General features: G+C 33.2%; 3 protein-coding genes and 1 non-coding gene across 4 annotated transcripts; 1 reads left to right on the top strand and 3 right to left on the bottom strand.

Annotated features, from left to right (window-relative positions):
- Positions 1–1,802: 1,802 nt before the first annotated feature.
- Positions 1,803–3,852, top strand: LOC120075893 (uncharacterized protein At2g39795, mitochondrial-like). The gene is made up of 3 exons (XM_039029632.1): positions 1,803–2,138; positions 3,028–3,374; positions 3,507–3,852. Exons 1-3 carry the CDS (start codon positions 1,872–1,874, stop codon positions 3,664–3,666), a joined length of 774 nt encoding a protein of 257 aa, XP_038885560.1. The 5' UTR covers positions 1,803–1,871; the 3' UTR covers positions 3,667–3,852.
- Positions 3,853–4,642: 790 nt separating this feature from the next.
- Positions 4,643–10,787, bottom strand: LOC120076770 (delta-1-pyrroline-5-carboxylate synthase). Its single transcript, XM_039030675.1, has 20 exons — positions 10,632–10,787; positions 10,242–10,313; positions 10,000–10,103; positions 9,758–9,860; positions 9,426–9,587; positions 8,968–9,245; positions 8,461–8,611; positions 8,231–8,395; positions 7,986–8,063; positions 7,662–7,751; positions 7,473–7,559; positions 7,309–7,395; positions 6,737–6,833; positions 6,519–6,622; positions 6,318–6,393; positions 5,812–5,962; positions 5,588–5,656; positions 5,354–5,420; positions 5,202–5,272; positions 4,643–5,083 (listed from the first exon to the last, which is right to left on the bottom strand). The coding sequence occupies exons 1-20, from the start codon at positions 10,689–10,691 to the stop codon at positions 4,990–4,992; spliced, it is 2,166 nt and encodes a 721-aa protein (XP_038886603.1). The 5' UTR covers positions 10,692–10,787; the 3' UTR covers positions 4,643–4,989.
- Positions 10,788–16,537: 5,750 nt separating this feature from the next.
- On the bottom strand, positions 16,538–20,814 carry LOC120076741 (protein YIPF1 homolog). Its single transcript, XM_039030642.1, has 6 exons — positions 20,530–20,814; positions 19,325–19,370; positions 19,096–19,179; positions 18,033–18,195; positions 17,536–17,809; positions 16,538–17,172 (listed from the first exon to the last, which is right to left on the bottom strand). Exons 1-6 carry the CDS (start codon positions 20,581–20,583, stop codon positions 16,981–16,983), a joined length of 813 nt encoding a protein of 270 aa, XP_038886570.1. The 5' UTR covers positions 20,584–20,814; the 3' UTR covers positions 16,538–16,980.
- A 167-nt stretch (positions 20,815–20,981) lies between these two features.
- TRNAV-CAC lies at positions 20,982–21,055 on the bottom strand. The gene has a single exon. It is a non-coding gene; the product is annotated as a tRNA-Val (tRNA).
- Positions 21,056–21,369: the final 314 nt, after the last annotated feature.

The following is a 21,369-nucleotide window of genomic DNA, read 5'->3' as shown; positions in this document are numbered from 1 at the left end:
GTTTGGTTACTCAAATATTTCCAAGTATGTTTATGTTAAATGCATGAGTCTTAAGCATATTTTCCATATGTTGTTTTCAACGCAAGTTTTACCTAAAGTAAATGCATGTCAAACGCATGGTTCACCTTAAAGGCAAAGTTTTCTCACAACTGACAAAGCATGCATTTACCCCTAATGTAGGCGATGTGCTTCAATGTTTTCAAAAGCCTATGATAATCAATAATAGTTTTAAAGGAGAATTTGTAAACCATGAAGCTATGCAACGCCTAAAGCATGTTTTATTTAATGAAGCATTCCTAAAGTGATATTAATTTCTCATGTCATTCAATGTTAAGTTTTCTAAGGAATGCTTAAATATTTAAATGCCTTATAAGTTTAGTATGAACTTGATTTTAGTAGTCTAATAATGGAACCCGATACTCAAGGAGATAAGGTATCCAGGTCCCCTGATACTAAAGGAGATGAAGATGTCCAGGGCATACATTATGTTTATGTTTACATTAGCCTTTGGGGTATATCTACGTGCACATATGATTATTATCGACGTTGTTTATATCGAGATCCCTCTATAAAAGCTAAGGTTTATTATTATTGATGTTGATTGTATTGAGACTTCTTTACATTAGCTAAGGTCAACGACGGTGAGCGAATGAGCAAAAAGGGCTCTTCCTCAACTAAGACATAAGAGTACAAATAAAGTATGAAGGTAGTATTTAATATACTTCAGGGTTTTCTATCAAAATGAAATGTTTAAAGTGCCAGTATCCATATTTAAGTTGAACCTGTTTTTTCTAACCCTGAAATAAGGAAGTATATTTATGTGTTTGAAGTTTGTGATTTATCCAATATATTCTTATTCGAGTTTTAACAGTTAGTCACTCACTAAGAAATTTAAAGCTCACTCTTTTCCAATGTGGTAGCGGTCGATTTTTCGGAGCCTAGCTTACGACTACTAGTCTGCCACAAGTTTATAGACCCTTATAGACTGGAAGCTTCTTAGGTGGTTATCATGTTTTGTTTAGACTTGAAAACTCATGTACATATAATGGGAAGGGTAGAATTCCTAAGTATGTATAGGTGGACGTACTTAAGTTGAAGTAAACCTATATAAGTTGTGCTTGTATCATATACCATAAATGAGTTATGAGTGCCTACAACATTATATATGAGAATATGTTATTAAGATATTATATTTATAAATTGCTTATCATGTTAAACAGGAGCGAGGAAATAAGTTACAGGTACTAGTTAGACATTAGGTGACATAAGAGGGTTGACATATGCTGTTTTCACATCCCTTCTTGGGTTAAGAGGGTAGCCTGGGTGTGTGACAATGCTATATTTAATATAGGGAAATTTTCACAGATAGAAAAAATGTCAAACTATTTACAGAAATAACAAAAAAAAAACTGATAAATACTGATAGACTTGTATCAATTTCTATCACTATAGTATCAATGATAGATTCCAATCAATTTCTATTACTGATAGACTTGTATCAATTTCTATTGCATCTATATGTGGTAGTCATTAATAACAATTCTATCACAACTATCTAAAAGCAACCAGACTCAAATTTAACATCCAACAAATCTATCCCCTTTTAATATAGTACATTCGCAGCTCTCAACATAACTTCATTGATTTTGGTAATTACTTTAGACCAAAATAAGAGATTTGAATCTCATTTCAAAGGTAGAAAAACATCTTGTCCCTTTTAAAGTTTTTATTTTATTAAAAAAAAAAAAAAAAATCATTTGCATTTCCCATTTTAGCCCATATATTTAGACGACACAGTTAAAACCCTTTCTTAAACCCTAAAACCCAAAACCCTGTTGTTATTCCTCTCTTCCCACCTTTGCATAGAAAAAATGGCTCTTACATCCACCATCAGAAAATCCGCCTACTCACTTTGCCCCTTAGCGGGTCGTCTCTTTCGGGGCCAACGACTTTACAGTACTTCCATCTTCAATTCCTCGAACAATCGCTTCAATCTATGTTCCCGGCCGTTTTTGGGTACCTCGGTGAGTTATTTCCGAGATTTTTCGTCGTTGAAGCGCCCAAGTTCCGATGAGTCTCTCATTCGGGTCATTGACTCCGAGATCAAATGCGCCTTGGAGACTGACGACCACAATCGGGTGAGTTTCACTTTTTTCCCCCCTTCACCTGAGACAACTTCTTCATTCCTCGTATGGTTTAGGAAGTGTTTTGTTTACAAGAATCAGTCATAACGAAAGAAACGGGGATCCAAGAACAGGACCAGTCGAATTATTAAATCAGGTTTTTATTATAGAAAAATTAACCGCCATTACTGAGATATACGAGAGCTCCATTAGATATTACTGGCTTTTCTCTGCGTCTGCATATTCAAAATGTCCGAATATTACTTATCTGAGCACCGCTGCTGCACCGGTACTGTAACTTGTATGATTTTTTTTTTTCTTTTTACAGCTTACGCAGACCTCGACTAATATCTTATGGCCACTGACATACTAACCTCTTAAGAAACTAAATCTGTTAAATTCTAGTTAGGTGGCCACCATTGATGGATACTACAACTTGTAAGGTAATTAAATTGGCCAAGCCACTATTTTGAGAGATAATAATTAAGTGCATCACAATATTTTGAAAGAATTATAATTTTTTTTAGGATTGTACTATATCTATAAATTTAAATTTTGCTATATGCAAAATCGTATGGATCGTACTATATCTACAAAAAAAATTTTGCTATATTGCTATATTTGCGCAGTTAACGTGTATGATTTTGAACCAAGCTTGGAGGTAATTATCTTGGCTCTATTAGCATGGAGAGTTTTCCATCTCCATTTTTCAAAAAAAAAAAAAAAAAATCTTGAGCTAGCAATTGATTTATTCCTTTGAGTCTGATAGGTCTGAGCTGCTTCGACATGAGCACTCTTTTATTGCTCTTGATTATGATATATACACATTTATCATAAGCTGTTTATGTTGCCAAACTATATACATAAATCTCATGTTTCAGTAAATGGGGGTTGTAATCTACAGGTTGAAGAGGTGCCCCAGGGATTCCCATTTGAGATTCAAGATAACCCTGGTTTGCAAACTATAACTTTGAAAAGAACATATCAAGATGAAGTCATTAGTGTTGAAGTTCACATGCCTGATTTGGTTACTGGTCAAAGTGCTGACGACGACGACGACGACAATGAAGATGGTGGTAGTAAGGCAAACCAGTCTAGTATCCCATTGGTCGTTAGTGTCTCTAAGAAAACCGGACCTTCCCTAGAGTTTAGTTGCAGCGCTTACCCTGATGAGATTTCCATTGAGAGCTTGATTGTTAAACATCCAGAGCATTCTGAGGATCAAATAACCTATGAAGGCCCTGATTTCCAGTAAGCATCTTGCACTCTGAGTAGATGGTTATTTGAAATTTCTAGTTTTTTTTTTTTTTTTTCCAAGTTGTTTAATCTTTCATTGGGATATGATGATGGTGGTCATATCTGTCCTGCCATTTTTCTTTTCAGTGATTTGGATGAGAATCTCCAGACGGCTTTCCATAAGTACTTGGAGATTAGAGGTATTAAACCGAGCACAACAAACTTTTTGCACGAGTACATGATCAACAAAGACAGCAAAGAGTATTTGATATGGCTGACGAAACTCAAGAGCTTTGTTGAAGCGTAAGCGTAAACTTCTATAGCCAATGGATCAGTTCCTCTCTTTGTTCAAGTGTGATACAACTTTCAACTTCAATTGCTTGTTTCTTTTCTGCCAGAATGAACATTTGTCATGTAATTTTTCTGTACTTTATAGGAAAGTAGGCTATTATTCTAGTATTTCATATTTTTAATGAATATCGCAATTTTGAAATATAAGACTTGTTCTAACTTCTATCTTCTACCCAATATTTAAAATATGTGGAAATATCAATGCCTTAATTTTACAAAAATTTCGACAGAAATATCGATAAAATTTCAATATCGATAGATACTTTTGAAAAAATTATATAAACAAAAAAATTTCAAAAATAAATTTAAAGTAGTAAATAGATATTTTTAGATTTCTAAACAAGTTATTATGTCTATTATTTATTATTTACATTAGTGATATTTTGTTACTTAATTATTGTGTTCTGTAAATTTTTTTTACGATATAATAGAAATATCGATTCATCTCTTATGTTAATATCAAATCCATGAAAATTTGAAAATATCGACATATTGATGAAAAATTAATATTATACTTCTACCACTCCCCAATTGGTCAAAAATCCCCAACTCATTAGGATTGACAAAATTCTATAGTTTTTAATTTAGTTAGAAAAAAAGAAAAAGAAAAAGTCTCGAGAATCCCCATGAGTACAGGAATGGGGTAAATTCTCCCATCGGGGACGAGGAACTCCACCCACCCCACCCTAACCTTGTTGCCAATCCTACTTACCATATTCTATATTCTATAGGGGTTTATTTTTGTCATAATATTTTCAATAAATCTTAAAATTAGTTCTTACTATTAGTTTATTATTTTATTTTTCGAAGAAGAAAAAACTTCTCAATCTATGAATTTTTAATGTTAAAAGTTAACAATAGCATAATCTTTAATCCTTGTGTTATCAATTTCTAACATCTCACATATTGTAGGAAAAAAACAAAGCTTTAACTTGCAAATTAGCAATAATTGTGAGATTTATTGGAAGCACATAAACAAAATGAGTTTCAAACTACATGGATACCTAATCTATTGAAATGGTAGGTATCCATATGGCCATACTTCGAGATTTACGACCTATGAGCTACGACTAAACTCTGGATTTCCAGTCCTTAAAAGATTTCTAAGCTACTAAATAGAAATGGCCAGTATTATAGGAAAATTAGCCCCTTCTTAAATCTAATTATTCTTAAATCTAATTAAATCTTGTTTCTGAAAGTATCACACTGAAATTCCAAGGGAGAAGACAATAACACTTATTTTATACATAAATAGCCAGCACGAATTCTTGGGCTGGAATCAGTTGAGTAGTTGAGGCTCGATCTTAATGTCCCTGTGTGTGTAAACAACCCCTTTATCACCATCCACGACTTGCCCACTTCCCCTAAGAATCCTGCATATATCAAACGCAAATTCAAATAAATTGCTGATATAATACTTGCATATATATCGACATTTCACAATACATTATATGCTATTGAACCGCTCAGAAGACTATGATTTGTTCGTACCATCTGGTCGTTAATAATCCTTCAACTCCTACTGGACCCCTAGCATGGATCCGACTTGTGCTAATCCCAACCTGTTACAAACAATGGACATGTGAAAACCAAGCAACAAACCTAACGGATTGATATCGGACAATTATAGGAGCATTTCATACCTCAGCACCCAGACCGAATCGAGCCCCATCACTAAATCTTGTGCTCGCATTATGGAAAACAGCAGCACTGTCATTAAGAACATAGAAAACAGCAAAAATAAGCTATCCAGGAGAAGGCACCATTATTCAATACAATCTGTCTCACACGCACAAGTGCTAATACAACGGAAAGGTTATAAAAGAATGGAGGAGGAAGCTGGAAGATTAATAAATAAAGTTAATAGTTACCCTTACCTGTCAACTTGACGTAAGAAAACTTCAGCAACTTCATGATCTTCCGTAACAATACAATCAGTGTGTGCACTGTCAGTTCACGGAGAAACCCTTTTGTGAGCAAAGGATACAACATATGAAGTACTAATTAATAGACAAAATGCATGCTCCCCCCTTCAAACATAGATGTGAATACAGATAATAAGCAATTTGAAATGCTCTTTCATCGAGAAATATTAGCATGCCTTCCATGTTGATGTATATGATCGATGGCAGCAAAAACATCATCCACAATTTCAAGAGTGCAAGCCAATGAGTTGTATTCATGATGAAATGTCCGTGCCTCAGGGATATTCAACAGAGAGCTCGCCCTTGGTCCACCATTCAAAATAACACCTGGCAAAGAGACAATTAGCCATTTTAATTTTGAGTAACAGGGTAAAAATGATCTGTAGATGTTGAACTTATGCCATCTATTATCATCATTAATCTCATTTTAGCACTTTTTTTTCTTAAAAAGAAGTGTTATTTAGGATTGTGCTCTAATAACTTTTTGGTTTAACAACTTCCCTTTCTTACATAAAAATAGTTATAATTAAAAATAAATAAATAAATAAACTTCATTCTTGTGGTGGAATTAGTGACCAAAAGCATAAAAAAGTATGCACAGAAGAAATTGCAGCAAGGCTAGACAATTATCCATTCACTGTGGTAATGCTTGCATTTTGAGGAAGAAGGGGCCAAGTTAGACCTTCAATGCGGAGATTTACAACAAGCTCATTCAGCCCACCCAACTGGACTAAGTCTTTGTGAACAAGAAGCGTTTCCTGCATTAAAGAAATAAGAGAATCATCCAAATCAGAAATATGAAGAAAAAATGCTTCAATTAGGGACAAGATAATCAGCCAATGAAGTGGAGAAGGAACAAAATAAAGTTTGATGAATGATATACCATTGCATTACAGGCTGCTGGATAATCTACTTTAGCATCCAGTACAATTCTCTTTGCCATTTCTAGATCAGCAGACTTATCAACATAAACATGGCAGATTCCATCTGCATAGCATATAGCACATGTTTTTACGACCATTATGGTTTGTTTCATGAAAACCAAAAAGAATCAAAGAGACTAAGATGTTGAAATAGAGTTGTTGAGTCCATCCACATTACCAGCGTGACCAAGAACAGGAATTTTGGTGGAATTCTTAATTTGAGAGACCAGTTTGTTGCTGCCTCTTGGGATCACCAAATCAATAACGTCATCCAGCTGCCATCATTGACAATTAATCATTTCAACTGAAGTATATTATTTAATTACATTTTTATTCCTATTGAATTGAAGTATATTATTTACTTATCTTTGTATTTCTAATAAACTGAAGTATAGTATTATCACATAATCCACATTAATAATAGGGAAGAAACATTTTTGACAATTGTTTCATCTTCACTTTCAGGACTCTTTTCTTACTTACCAAAATTAGTATTTTGATTTTGAATTATATTTATCAAATGATTCCTATATTAATTTTTAATTATTTTTTCTATGATAATACACAACACAAAGGAAAAAAAAATCAATGCTTTACGATAATAAATCATGTGACAATTGAAAAATAAAGGATTTATGAAATTAAAAGAAAACTATCATGTGCGCCCTCTTTTCATTGATCCATTGACCACTAGCCCAACCCATGGTAACAAAAACTAAGAATTCAAGAAAGATTTTCAACCCAATGCACCTTTAGTAGATCAGGTATTTCCTCCCTTGAAGTTACAAGTCCAATAAGGGTCCCACCAACACTTTCTGGAATGGCTTCCGTGATAACCTATACATAGCACAAATGAAAGTTAGCCGATGCATCAAAAATGTCATTGTCGTTTGTCCATGAAAGAAATAGGATACCTTATGCAATATTGCATTTGATCGCCTTGCTTCCTTTCCCCCTTTTAAGAGAAGACCATTACCGCTCCGGATTGCTAATGAAGCTATCTACATAAATCACAAATCAAAGGCACATTAAAGGAAAAAATCAGCATCGTAAACACCCTATTGAAATAATACTTTGATTCTCCACAAACAATTTCTGCTAACCTGTACCAAAGCATCTGGACGAGACTCAAACACGATCAATAGAACACCCAATGGAGATGACGTTTTCTCAAGAATTAGTCTATCTGAAACCTGAGTGCAACAACCATTGTCTCAAGTTGAGGAAAAATTGAATGCCGGAAAGAAATCCAGGCATCCTGAGTTATTCAAAGGATTATATCAATCATTTAATTACAAATTAGTCAAAAGAATATTTTCCAATACTTTGAATCAGAATTACCATCAGAAAAGGTTCAATTCAGTCCACCTGAAAAAGTTATATTGTTGCATTATTTATCAATTAACATAAAGTCCATAATTTGTTACCTCGGTCCTCTTCAAAACATGACCGATTGGATCTTCCATGTTTGCAAGTGTACGGATGGAGTTGGCAAGGCTGGATATCTGTTCATATACAATTAGCATCACTATTCACCAAGACAAGATAGGCATTGATACTTTATAAGACAGTATCTGATGCTATATATTTGAGTAGTGTAATCAGTGCTATGGAAATTGTATAAATAAAAAATCAGGGAATCAGGAAGAATTAAAGAGATCTCATGTCTTGCCTTTCCAGGTTTCAGTGCCAACCGTGATACTAGGGCCTTTTCATATCCACTCTGTTGAGCTTCAGCAACATCAGCTTCATTTTCAGTACTGATCAGTTTTTCATTTGCTTCAAGGGCATCAGCTATATCCAGCAAAATTTTTCTCCTCTCTTGAGAAGAAATTGCCTATGGAATGTAAACTGCGTATAAAAAATCATGCTAACGTTGCATACAAAGCAATGGGCAATTACCTGCAGCCTTCTCGAACTTTCCCTTGCTGCAACAGCCATATCACGAGCACCAACATCCTTTTGCGGGGCCCACAAATGAGCATCTTGATGGAACAGGGTACCAATTCGATCTCCTTTGAGGACCTTAAGGATATTACCAGGAGCATATCCACTGCAAATAAACATGGAAAAAAAATCCGTTTTAAATTGTATCAACATTCATATTATATAAAAGAAAATGAAATTTGAATGGAAAACCCATTCATCCTAGGCTACATTCAGTTTCAAAGAAGCACGATTTTGTAAACTAGGAACATTTCATCCCTTTTTGCAGGAGCATGTGATATAACATTTTTTATTTTGTATACCACCTTCTAAAGTAACCTGCCGCTGTCTTGATTCATGGGGTGGATAAAATCTTGCAGTTCCCTAATTTCGTGGTATAGTGCATGATATTTATGAAACAATTATTAATAGATATACAGAAAGGGGAAGGAGATTCCTGAGGCACTCAGAAGCGAAGCATACCTAGTGATAACAACAGGAATGCCAGCATATGCAGCACCAGTAGCAGCTTTAACTTTAGCAGTCATACCGCCTCTTCCCACCCTAGACTTGTCCCCAAAGGTAATTTCACCTTGATGGCGTTCCTTAACATATGTATGGATTAACTTTGAGTGAGGATCACTTGGTGGCCCGCTATATAGACCGTCAACATCGCTTAACAAAACAAGGAGATCAGCTTTTAGCTCCAAAGCTAAAAGTGCTGCCAAACTGTCGTTGTCCCAAAATATACCAGAAGAATCCTGAGAATAGTTGTCCAAAACATATAGTGTGAGAAAAGTGAAGAAGAAGTTGAAAAGCAAAGAAATAAATTCATTTTGTTTGGAAAAATAAGAGAGGTTTTCAATTATTTGTCACAATCACAAAGAAAGTCTTATTCAAAACTACAAATCCCAAAGAAGATCAAAAAGCAAGTATCAAACCTCATAGGGAGCTTTCCTGGTACTGACTGCATCATTCTCATTGAAGATGGGAATAACCTTAAGAGAGAGTAATGATTTCACAGTATCGCTAAGTTGCCTTCTAAAATCTTTATCCCTAAAATCATTATCAGTAACCAGAAGCTGAGCAGACGTAACATCCAGCTGCCAAAAAATTAAAAAGAACATGTCAAACAAAAATCCATTTATTGACAAGTCTTAAAATTAGCTATCTGGCCAGAGGCAAACAAATAAAGTTACTGAACTAGAAGCAATTCTTGAGTTAAAAAATTGAAAGAAAAAAAAAAAGAAACTGAATTAAGAGTGGTCATCACCTGGCTAAATAATGTGTCATAGAGAGCCATGAGACTATTTTGACCAACAGCTGCGCATGCCTTCCCATCAAGATCAACTTGTGGTTTTTGAAGGTCAGCAAAACTACATTATTCATAGTACAGTCTTAGTTCAAGCAAAAGTTTCATATAAGTAGATCAAAACTTGAATTGATTTCAGGACTCTATCGAATTTCATTGCCCTCATAACCGATTTAGTTGCAACTTATCTAACATATCATTACCTGCTATTAACGAGCTTCCTATATCGGAGCCTTTGACGACCAATGCCAACAGCACCAGATGAAACCAAAATAACCTCGTATTCTTGAGAGTTCAATTCCTTGATCTGCATTTCAAATCCAAATCTTAATATTCGAATAAAATAAACAAATAAAGCCACTCAAACCAGAAGCTTTAAAAAAAAAAAAAAAGATCTATCACTATAAACTTGTAGAAGACTTGACTTATGATGCAATGTAAATACCTGCTCACACAATGCTCCTAGTCTGCCCAAGGCTAATCTTCCATCACTTCGCGTTACGACCGCCGTCCCAACCTTCAGTGACAAAAACAGATTAAATTATCAATGGTTTCATGATCCAAAATTGAGATTAATCTGCATGTACTGTTCCGGTAGGAAGGAAGGATTGAGAAGACGAATGGATTGCACAAATATGGAGTATTCGTCCAAATCGAATCAAAATGCATGAAACAAAAGATATCAGAATAGAAAACTATGGCATCAACAATCTCCATCCAATTGCAATCAGAAAGGTGAAATTGGAAAAAGAAGAATAAAAACACGAAGTTCCAAAAACAAAGAGAAGCAACATTTAGTAGAGAAATATGAAAATGCTGTATGAAATGGAGGTACCTTGATAACGAGGCGCTTGACATCCCGAAGGAAAGCTCGGGAGCGATCCATGGAGTCCATGAAGAAGAGAGGGGTGAGTCAACTCGACCGAAACACAGAACAACTCAGCAAAGTTAGCGAGGGTTTGTTGAAATAGTGATATTTAAGAGAGTGAGGACATTTATATAGGAGGAGAAAAATCGGAAATGGTAGGCGGAGGTGAAAAATGGGAACAAGGGTTTTTACTTAATTTCAATTGTTTGTATTTTAATTTTGTATTCTATTGTGAATAATTTTTCAGTGGTAACCAATGCAAATCCACGGCCATAATATTCTTTATTGGCTGCATGTTTCTCCCTCAATGGATGAGGATTGACTAAGGCCCACCTTGTCAGTTTTTGTAGTGCTTCTATTTTTTTATTTTTTTTTTGTTTCTTTTTAAATAACAATAATATTTTTAAAATTTATAAATAAATAATTCTAAACAATAATTTTTTAAAAAAAAATTCAAGGACTATGAAAGGTAATTTTAAAATTTATTGGAATTACAAAAACTAAAAAGTACACCCACAAAAATTGTTGTATCTAATAAGGAGATAAACCTAATGTTAAGATTTATAGAGTTTTTTTTGTTAAGAGTAAAATAAGATAAAACAGTGATTTAACATTATAATTTCACTTCTCAATAAATGTGGTGGTGAATAATCTATTTTTAACTTTTTCGTTTAAATACATGATTTACAATAAAAGCTATTAATTACCTAGATCTAAAATAGATTCTCTCACAATCAAACATCAGAAATTTTATGACTTCATGAATCGATTATTGCAAATTTTAATTTTTTTTTTTTATCATCCATCCATGTGTGTTTGAGCCAGTTTAGGTACAAGTCTCACCCATGTTTTGCTATTAAATTCTAGTGGATGACCACAATAAATTTGAACTCATTATTTTCTTATTTTTTTTTATTAAACTAATGATATAGTTCGTCATTATAGTTATTTGGGCATTTTTTAAAAATATTTGTTTAATTTTTTTTTTCTAATTTTCAATCTAAATTTACATCTTATAACCTATATTTAAAAATATATATATGCATATAACTCATTTTAAATAGGTTCATTTACAATCAAATTTATCAAAGGTAAAAAAGAGAAATTTTAATATTTCAAAATCAATCACAATGTGTTTGATTTTTTAAAATGATTTTGAAATAATTGAAATCGGACTCGTCAAATTTAAAATAACTTCAAAACATATCTTTAATTTTCAAAATCAAGTATAATTTTATATTTTAAAAACTTGATTTTTGTAACCCTAGGTCTAAAAATAATAAAAAGGACATTAGTTATTTGAAAATCATTGCAAGCATGTGTTAAATGATAGGTTGAAATATGAATTCAAAGTAAAAAAAATGATATTTAATATTTTTTCGATTTAATACTCAAAATAAATTAGCTAAACAACGTCAATAGCATTCCATCTAAAGTGTTCTTAAAAATCTTTAATGTTAGGCACCAAAAAAAATCCATCTTTTCAAACGATTTTTATTCAAAAAGTTACCCTCTATTATTCCTTCTTAAGTAAATTTGAAAGTGATTTTGAAATAACTAAAATCATCGTAACATATTTAAAATTATTTTTTTTTCTAAAATTATAATATTTGACCATTATGAAAATTTTGAAGTGTGACTTCAAGTGATTTTTCTGGACTGGTTGTAAGTAATTTTATTTTAAAATGTATTATATTTTAATACTAAAAAAATCTTTTCATATTTCACTTTATTTTGTTCTATAATTTTTAGAAAAATTATATATTTCTTTTTAATTCTATTTTCCATTTGTCTTCATTTCTCTATAATTTTTACACTCTCCTAATTTTCTATAAGTTTTACCTCTTATTTTATTTTATTTTTTTAATGTAATTTTCTCACTTTTTCTCACTTCAATGGTTTTTAACTCTCTTTTGAGTTTTTTTTTACCCTCTAATTTCTTTCACCTCTTACTCAATTTTTTTCTTCACTCTTAAATTTTTTTATTAAATTATACAACATATCCCTAAATTTTATACTCTTGCATCAAAAATACCTTTGAACTTTCAAAACTTTCAAAAAGTACCCTTAAACTTCAAAAATGAGTTAAAAATGTCCGTTATTTTTTGGTGAAAACCCTTAAATGTTGTGTCAAAAATGTTAAAAAAATCAAAGTTTATTCATATTTATTTTATTTTCCATTATTATTTCTTTGTTGGTATTTTCCATTTATGTATTTTCTTTATTGGTTTATTGATGTCTATTTATTCACCTTATATATGGTTGATTATGTACTCTAAGTAGCATGATTTATTCTCTAATATACTATTAGAGCCTTAGGGTTTTGGTCTCATTGAAATCTAGTCGTTACAGTCAAATTCGTTCTCTATCTCTGTCGATCGTTCGACGGAGGTAGACCCATCGTCCGTTACCAAAGGGTTTAGTTTTGTCTTCTTCCTAAAAGTATGTTGTTCGCAAACGCATAGATTAATCTTCGATCCACAGTCTAGCTTTATTTCTGCTTGTCACACAACCTCTATAGCTTTGTTATTCCATTATCCACTAACAAGTCTGTACTGTTGCCGTTCGTTTGCGCCTGCCACTATCCAGCTCAAATTCATCCGTTTGCATCCACGTCGGGTTGCTCCCAGATGCGCCGCCTCCCAACTGCTCTACCCTTCTTCGTTCGTGTCACATCGTCATCTGTTTATACACTACTCTTGTTCGTGTGAATCACATATGTTGCGTGATTTAAGGACCCAGTGCCCCTTATAATTTTTTTAAAAATCTTGGTTTAATTAATTGGTTCACTTGGTTCGTCCAGGCAGACTGCTTTGATTCAACCCTCTTAGATTGGTTCGGTTAGTTTAATTTGTCATTGCAAACTCGAGTTGTTCGCCAATCTAGCACATTGAATTTGAGGAAGGGTATTAAAAGGAAAATAGGGTTTATTCCATTATTATTTATTTTTTATATTTTTCACTTATGTATTTTCCTTTATTAGTTTATTGATGTTTATCTCTTCACTTTGTGGAAGGTTGATTATGTCCTCTAAATTATCCTGATTTATTCGATAATATATAAATTTAACAAAAAATATCTTTGAACCATTAATAGCGTCTTACTTCTCTATTTTTCATTTGTTTTTCTCTCGTAATTTCTTCAACACCCTCTTACCCTAGGGTTGGCAATGGGGATTTTATCCCATCCGAAACGGGTCCAGGGACCATTCAATTATCTTTGGTTTGGGCTTGGACACTTTAGTTGGGCTTAGATTGGGCTAAGCGAAAAACCAAACTAAATGTAAAAAGTTAAATACCTAATATATATAGAGAAAATATTTANGGGCTAAATTAAAAACTAAACTAAATGTAAAAAGTTGTTAAATACCTAATATATATAGAGAAAATATTTAAAAATCTAATTATATATATAGAAAAATATTTAAAAACCTAATCAAGATGGGGTCAGGGTTAGGGACGGGGCGGGGACACCTTCCCATCCTGATTTGATCCCATCCCCAATCAAACTGGGGATTCCCAGTCTCGATTGGGGCAGGTCCCTGTGGTAAATTTTGTCAACCCTATCTTACTCCCTCTTTGTTGAACATTTGACATTTGTTTATCTAAAATAAGTAAATTAATAAAATTGCATACTTCATTTAAAGTACAAAGACTATAATAAGAAGAAATATAAAAAAGGAAGCACCAAGAGATTTTATTTAACAAAGTTGTACCTTAGTTGTTTAATGTGTTAATAGCTAAATACATTTTTTTAATATTTACCGTTTTGGTATGTTTTAAGGAGAGATTTTGATTTTAGAATTATGTGAGATTTTGTGTGATTTTATGTTTTCACTTAAAATTTTGGTTCTTGAGATTTTTTTTTTTTTTTTGCAAAGGAGTTCTTGAGAAAATTGATGCAAGCTAAGAATTGAAAATTTAAGGAAATTAAGAGAAAAATGAAGTACCCACATGAAAAAAAATGAAGATATATGTATAACTTGTTTTAAAATCGATTATTTTCAAACTTAAGAAATTTTCAAACAAATTGATCAGTGCATTAACGGTAGAGCATTTTCAAACTTTTTTTTTTCAATATTCAAGTTACTTTTGCAATGTAGTATTAATGATTTTTGTTCATATACTAATGGTGTAAATATTTTTAAACTTTTTTTAAAGCTAAGGATATCTTGAAACTTTTCAAAGTCATGAGTATTTTTTGAACAAAATTTTAATAGTTTCTATCTAAAGCTAAAGACAATTGTATTTTTTAACACTTATAGTTTAATGATATATTTTTCTGAATTTCTCCTATGTTTCGAAAAATTTCTCTTTCAAAATTCTCTTTGGCTCTCTGTTTTTTCTCTCTTACAGTTTTTGTTTCTCTCTATATAATTGTCCTTATTTATTTATTTTTTAATCTTAAATATAATTTTTGTTTAGTAATTTGATATCCTAAAATTACCTTTGAAAACTAGGTTAAAACTTTTAATTAATTGAAGTCTTGTAGCTAACCTTTTGAGAAAAAAAATGTAATTAAGTTGTGCCTTTCATTTGCACAATGTATATCCATCTGAAGAGTCTCTAAAATTTGGAAACCATGAGAAAAAGTTAATGAATGAGAGTTATTGGATATATTATACCTTCTAAGTTTCCACTATAAATTAGTCTACATAAATACTATTGAACTCTATTTATTGCTTGCCATATAAAAGTTATTGGATACCACTTCTATTTATTATTTGTCATATAAAGAAATGTTAAGAATGATGTGAAATAGATATTTATAAATTAATAATATGTGAAATAATCAATAGAGATAAGTATATAATATCAAAGCGGTAGAAATTTGTTCGAAAATTGTGCAAACGTATAGAAAAAAATGCCTGAATGAATAAATTGAAAATTACTATTACCGAAACTCGTAATTAACCACCAAGGGAGAAATAGCACAATGCAAATTGTAACTGAACCGATTAAAACAAAGTGGAATATTGGGAAGGGGAAGAAGTATTTAACTTTTATTGAAGTCTGGACAACATTTGGCGACTAGTTATTCAATTTTGAAACGGCGGCAAGAAGCCTCGGACCCTATAGGATTCCACGCTTCTCAGAATATGCCGACTCACAGTGGTGGAGGCTCACAATCCAAAATTAAAAGTCAATAAATAACACAAAAGGATTCTTAAATTAATGACAAATTGCAGAAACCGCCCTTCAAGTATTTTATTATTGAAATCGAGTCCCCCCACCTTATGTAAAAATTATAACCATATTATAATTTTGAGAATCCAAATTTGTCATTTTAGGATTCAACTTGTATAATTATTTGAAGTTTCAAGCTTCAATTTTACAATTAAAACTTGGTAGTATAATTACAACTACCCTCCTACATCTTTATTTATTTATTTATTATTATTTTTTTTTTTATATATAATTTAGCCTTAAATTAATATGTTGAATGAGAATGAAAGAGCAAAGATTCAATGGATCGTTCCAAAGAAAAGGCAAGGGGCCCAGTTCCAGGCTGCTGACGCTGGGACTTGTAAAGACAATAAAGAATTAAGTCTCTTCTCTGTAAAGGGCCACAATCTTTTAGATCCATTTGAACATATTTTATTTTGACCCTGTTTTTGAGAATATTTTCAAATGGTTTCTGAATTTTTTTTTCCTTTTTTTTTTTTTTTTTTTTGTCAGGTGCTCGTTAACAGAAATCTGGCCAATCCACAGCAAAAATCTTATTCAATGGTTAGCTATCAAACGATTCTTGTTTTTGTACATCCCATCAAATTTTCCAATCATAAATTGTCATATAAAAAATTCTTCCTACTTCTTTTCTAAAATATTTTAATTCTTTTTTCTTTTATGTGAGTTAGATGTATAGAGATGATGTTGCCCAGATACACCTAATTATTAAGATAGGCTAAAGTTTTTTTCAATCACATCACATCAATGTTCAAAGTACATACTTCAACAACTATTTACAATGACATCCATGTTTTGAGTGGAATATACTACTATGAAAATTTATAATCAAAAGGGAAAAACAGATTTCACTCTCCTCAAACAATGGGAGGCCATCTGAGCGCTCTGCAAAACAATACCGTAGGCATGTTAGTGATTGTTGTTGTGATAAAATCATCACTTCCAATCATAAAAACTATCGACTGTCGACGTTTTTCTTCTGTCGATCCTCAGTGATTCATCACACAATTTACAGGGACCAAGAACTTCCAACACCAACCAAGAGGAAATCATTCTTTAGTTAAGAGGTCAGCACTCAGAAACAAAGCTAAGATATAGTTCGAAGACGGCAAAAGACGGAGTGAGCTTGCTCAAGGAAAGAACCACGCTTTGATGAAGATTGCCAAAGCCATTTGCAAGAAAAATGCAGCAACTATCAGAACCGAAAGATCATTTCCGTTGATATAGGACCTCAGGTTCAAAGCAACAAAACTTGCTGAGGCGGCACCAGAAAGGAGTATAATGAACCATCGTAGAAATTCTACCGGGATGAGCAACAGAAACTAGAAAAGAAAAAGAGATGAATAAATCATGCAGTTATATATATTGCCCATCGAAATGGCTCTTTGCTGAATAAAACTCATGCAAGTCTTCCTGAAAATGAAAATTGAAAACATCCTGTCTGGGCAACAGTATTCTTTAGGAGTCGATTCTTTATTCTATATGCTCATTGCAATATCCACTGAGCTAAGAAAGCCAGAAATTCAAAATATATGAAAGTACATGAAATAAAAAAGAAACTAAAGTACCAAAATAAGGAAATGGTAAACATATTAAAAAAGCCAAATTATGCAAATCATGTATGGAATTATGTCTAATGGATTAAAAAAGAGAACAAAACTGCAGTAGAGATTCCAGAAGCTTACAGATGCCAGAATAAAAATGAACAGAGAGTATCCCCACAAGCACCAAAATTTTATGAGGCTAGAATCTGACCCCAAGTATTGAAGTGAAAAGTAAAATGCCATGGGCACCACAATCGCATAACCATAGACACACCCAGCAGCCACATTCATATAGCTGACATCAAAACTCCATGCAGCACCCTGATCACTGCGCTTTTGCATGAGAAAGGTCGCACAGTTTCCAAGTGCCGAAAGGACAAATACTAATGTAGTGGTGATCCACACAAGCCCATATCTAAGTCATGGCAAAATCCAACAAAATGAGATTGATAATCCATTTAGTTTCAAAAACAAGATCAACATCAACATCCATATAAATGCTTGAATGATCAGGCAGGGAGGCACATAAATTTAAAAAAGAAAAAAGACACGATTTAGGCATTGAAAAGTTCACAGATGATTCCATAGCCATCAGAGAGTAAAATTATTAAGGTTAAGAGAGAAAACAAAAATCTCACAGATCAGGGTTTGCATCGATCTTGCTAGAAAAGTCCCCACCAATGGGATACAAGGAACTAATCAATCTATTCATGACAATGTCTGTATCCACATTGAAATATTGAGTGTAAGATGATACACTAAACACCCCCTTCCAGTCATTTGATGGTTGCTGCTGAGAATCTGCACATAAGCGAATGGAGTCAATTGTATGGTTCAAACCATAAGAAAAGAATCAAGCACATGTAAAAATGCATGCTTGACACAAATCTGATCTTCAGGATGTGGCAGTCCATTTTCTGGAACAGGTTGTACTTTCTAATATCCAAAAACCTGCTATTTTTTCTGTCTAGGGGTTTGAAACTAGAAAGGTGTCTTCAATCTTCCATATCCAAGGATTCTACAAACCGCTTGGGTGGTTCAAGTGCCTTGTACCACAATACTAAATAAATATCAAAACATCTGGTAGTCCTGATACACAACATTTTCAACATTGATGGTCAAAAGATACTAAAAAAGGAAAATCCTTTTTTTCTTTTGACTTCCACGAGTATTCGTACCAGCTTGCACGCACCTCGACTTATCTCACATGACAACCCAAATGACCTTATAATATTTGGGTACTAAGAAAATTTGTAGGATATTAAATCCTACGCAGATGACCACCTTGGACTGAACTCATTCCCTTTACATTCTTTATTATACCTATTGCCCTTATTGGCCACAGGCCAACTCATGATAGTTACAACAAAGGAAAATCTCAAACACAAAGGCAATGATTAATTAGTTGAACTTGAAACAAACACATCTCCATCCCATATAACATGTTTTGCTTTTAGTATTTCCAAAACTAGAAGAATAAAGTAATCAGATTAAAAGAAAAAACAGAAACCACATGTACGCGGGAAAAATTTAATATTAAATTGTTAAAAGATCTATAAATGTAAAGTAAAAACCCCTAGTTGAGAAAAGCAAAGGAAAATTAAACGAATAATCCCTAATCATTATTTTCACCAATTGCACTACTATCATAACAGACTGTTCTATAGACTATAACCTAGAGGGAGCACAGGACCAACATACCACTTGGACTTTCAAGAGTTTGGTAACCTCTCCGTCTTTCCCCCCCACTAGCTGGGGGGAATGTCTGCATGCTTGCTTCTGGTGCTGCATATAATTAAGAAGCCATTCCTTAGAAATGAGTTCATGTGAAATTAAATAGTGAAGTAGAATAAATTTTTAGGTGCGACTAATTATTGAACACAAAATGAAATAAGATTACTAAGAGGAAGATACTGGAATCTGTTCTTACTTTCATGGTCTGTGCCACTTTTCTCAATCTCATCATTGATTATGGCCTATCGATCCACAAAAAAAAAGGGATAATATAAATATATGCAGACAAAGCTTGAAAAACGAAGAGAGGGTTAAAGAAGGCCATAAATTTAAAAACTAAATTAACCAGAACACGATAATATTTAAACACACAAGGATTCAAGGCTCAACCAAGAAATAATAAGATATGCAAAATCCAACAAAAGAAACAGCAGTTAAAACTTGTATTACTGTATTAGGGTACTATCGTTGGTTTTTTTTAATAGAAACAATTTTCATTGAGAGAAAAGAAAAAAAAAAAAAAAAAGAAAAAAGAATACAAGGCATACAAAAACCAAACCTACAAAAACCCACTAAAGAGATGATTTCCAACTTTGCCTAGGGCATAATTACAAAAGGTCTTCAAAGCAAAATCCAAAGAGAGACATGAAACCTCGTCCGGGTCCCTCTCACACACCACGAAACACTCTATTGTTAAAGTATTATCTTGGTTATAAAGTATATCAGGGCCTAGGGGTGAAATTCAATGCAAACATGCTAAAATACCAGATCCCCTCAATGATATAGTAACATTGAATCTCCCTCCCCACCAAAATGCATTTTTAAGCTTCTAAACCCAGAAGGGAATAAAAACTAGCCAGCTCTTTATATTTCAAGCTCTCAAGAAATCGAGCCCAGCAAAACTACAAACAAACACGCCAACTGCCAATATATTGCAAGAGGCATCCTTCAGAAGACACAACCGGAAGCATCAAACTTATTTCCCTGTTAAATAGCAAAGATACTGCTCTCGTATTCAACAATCCTTCATGGATGTTCTTTTTATACGTGCCACCAAAGAAAAAAATCGAGAAGAGAAGGAAAAAAAAAAAGTCTCAAAATCAACAATAATGTCCTGAATTAACTCCAAACTAATAAGCAAAGAAAAATCTCGGTGGCCTCAAAAGAATAGTACTCCGTTTTCCTTTTACTTACGATTAATTCTCAAAAACAGCATAATATACAAAGAAGCCACCAAACAAAGCAAATTTAACACACACAAAACAATGTAATGACGAAATCGAAACCCATCACATTACGAAGCAGATCAATCATCGCGAAGAATGACACAGAAATCAGAGGTAAACTTAAGAAGTAGATAAAATAAAAGAAGCAAGCAAAGGCGTCTGGAAAAGTGCGTACAGGGACTGAGCCAAGCAAATGGCTAGTAGGGAGATTTGTGTAGGTTTCGTCCATGAAGAAAACAATCAAGCACCAAAAGGAGAAAAGGGCGAAACCCCGAAAAGGAAGAGGAAAAGTGAAACTATACGATGGGCTCAGAAATTCATCGGAGGTAGGAATCGACGAGCGATTGACTGAGATGGAATTCTTTGGCTTTGAGCCCTAATGTTGATCGTTCTCTTCGCATGGAAGGGACAGCTCACGGAGGACAGTGACGACGTTGAATTGAAGCTGAGTTTCCACAGTGGAGGCCATCATGCATAACCCACGTGCCTCAACCGATTAGGCGCGCACGTCTGAGAACCTTTACACACGTGCTGAAACAAATGGGCTGGAAAAGGCCCATATGGGCCTTGAGAGAAGGACAAATTTACCCCTTAAGAATTGAAATACAAAAGTAATGACTGAAAAAATGTCTGAGCCCGGGTTCGAACCGGGGACCTCTAGTGTGTGAGACTAGCGTGATAACCAACTACACCACCCAGACGACTTGACGATTGAATTAAATACTTTAAAAATAAGGTGCTTGAAAAGTTGTTGAACTTTATTCGATATTTTATTTAAAATAGTAATTAATAATTAAAACAGCATGGGCACTTCCACTTTTTTTCTAACCCGTTGGAGAAATCTTTAATAACAAATTGCCTCCTACTCAAAAATAAATATCTAACAATTAAAATGTATAACAGACGAATAAAATACCAACTTAGCAACACGAACCTTTTTCTTGTTGGAGTTCAACAATAATGAAGGTGAAAGATTAACAACTAAAATCTTTAAGATGCTAGTAAATATATTGTC

This window comes from Benincasa hispida, chromosome 4 (assembly GCF_009727055.1).
Source record: "Benincasa hispida cultivar B227 chromosome 4, ASM972705v1, whole genome shotgun sequence".
Lineage (NCBI taxonomy): Eukaryota > Viridiplantae > Streptophyta > Magnoliopsida > Cucurbitales > Cucurbitaceae > Benincasa > Benincasa hispida.
The sequence above is the reverse complement of the archived record's forward strand: the minus strand, read 5'-3'. Positions and strand labels throughout refer to the sequence as shown.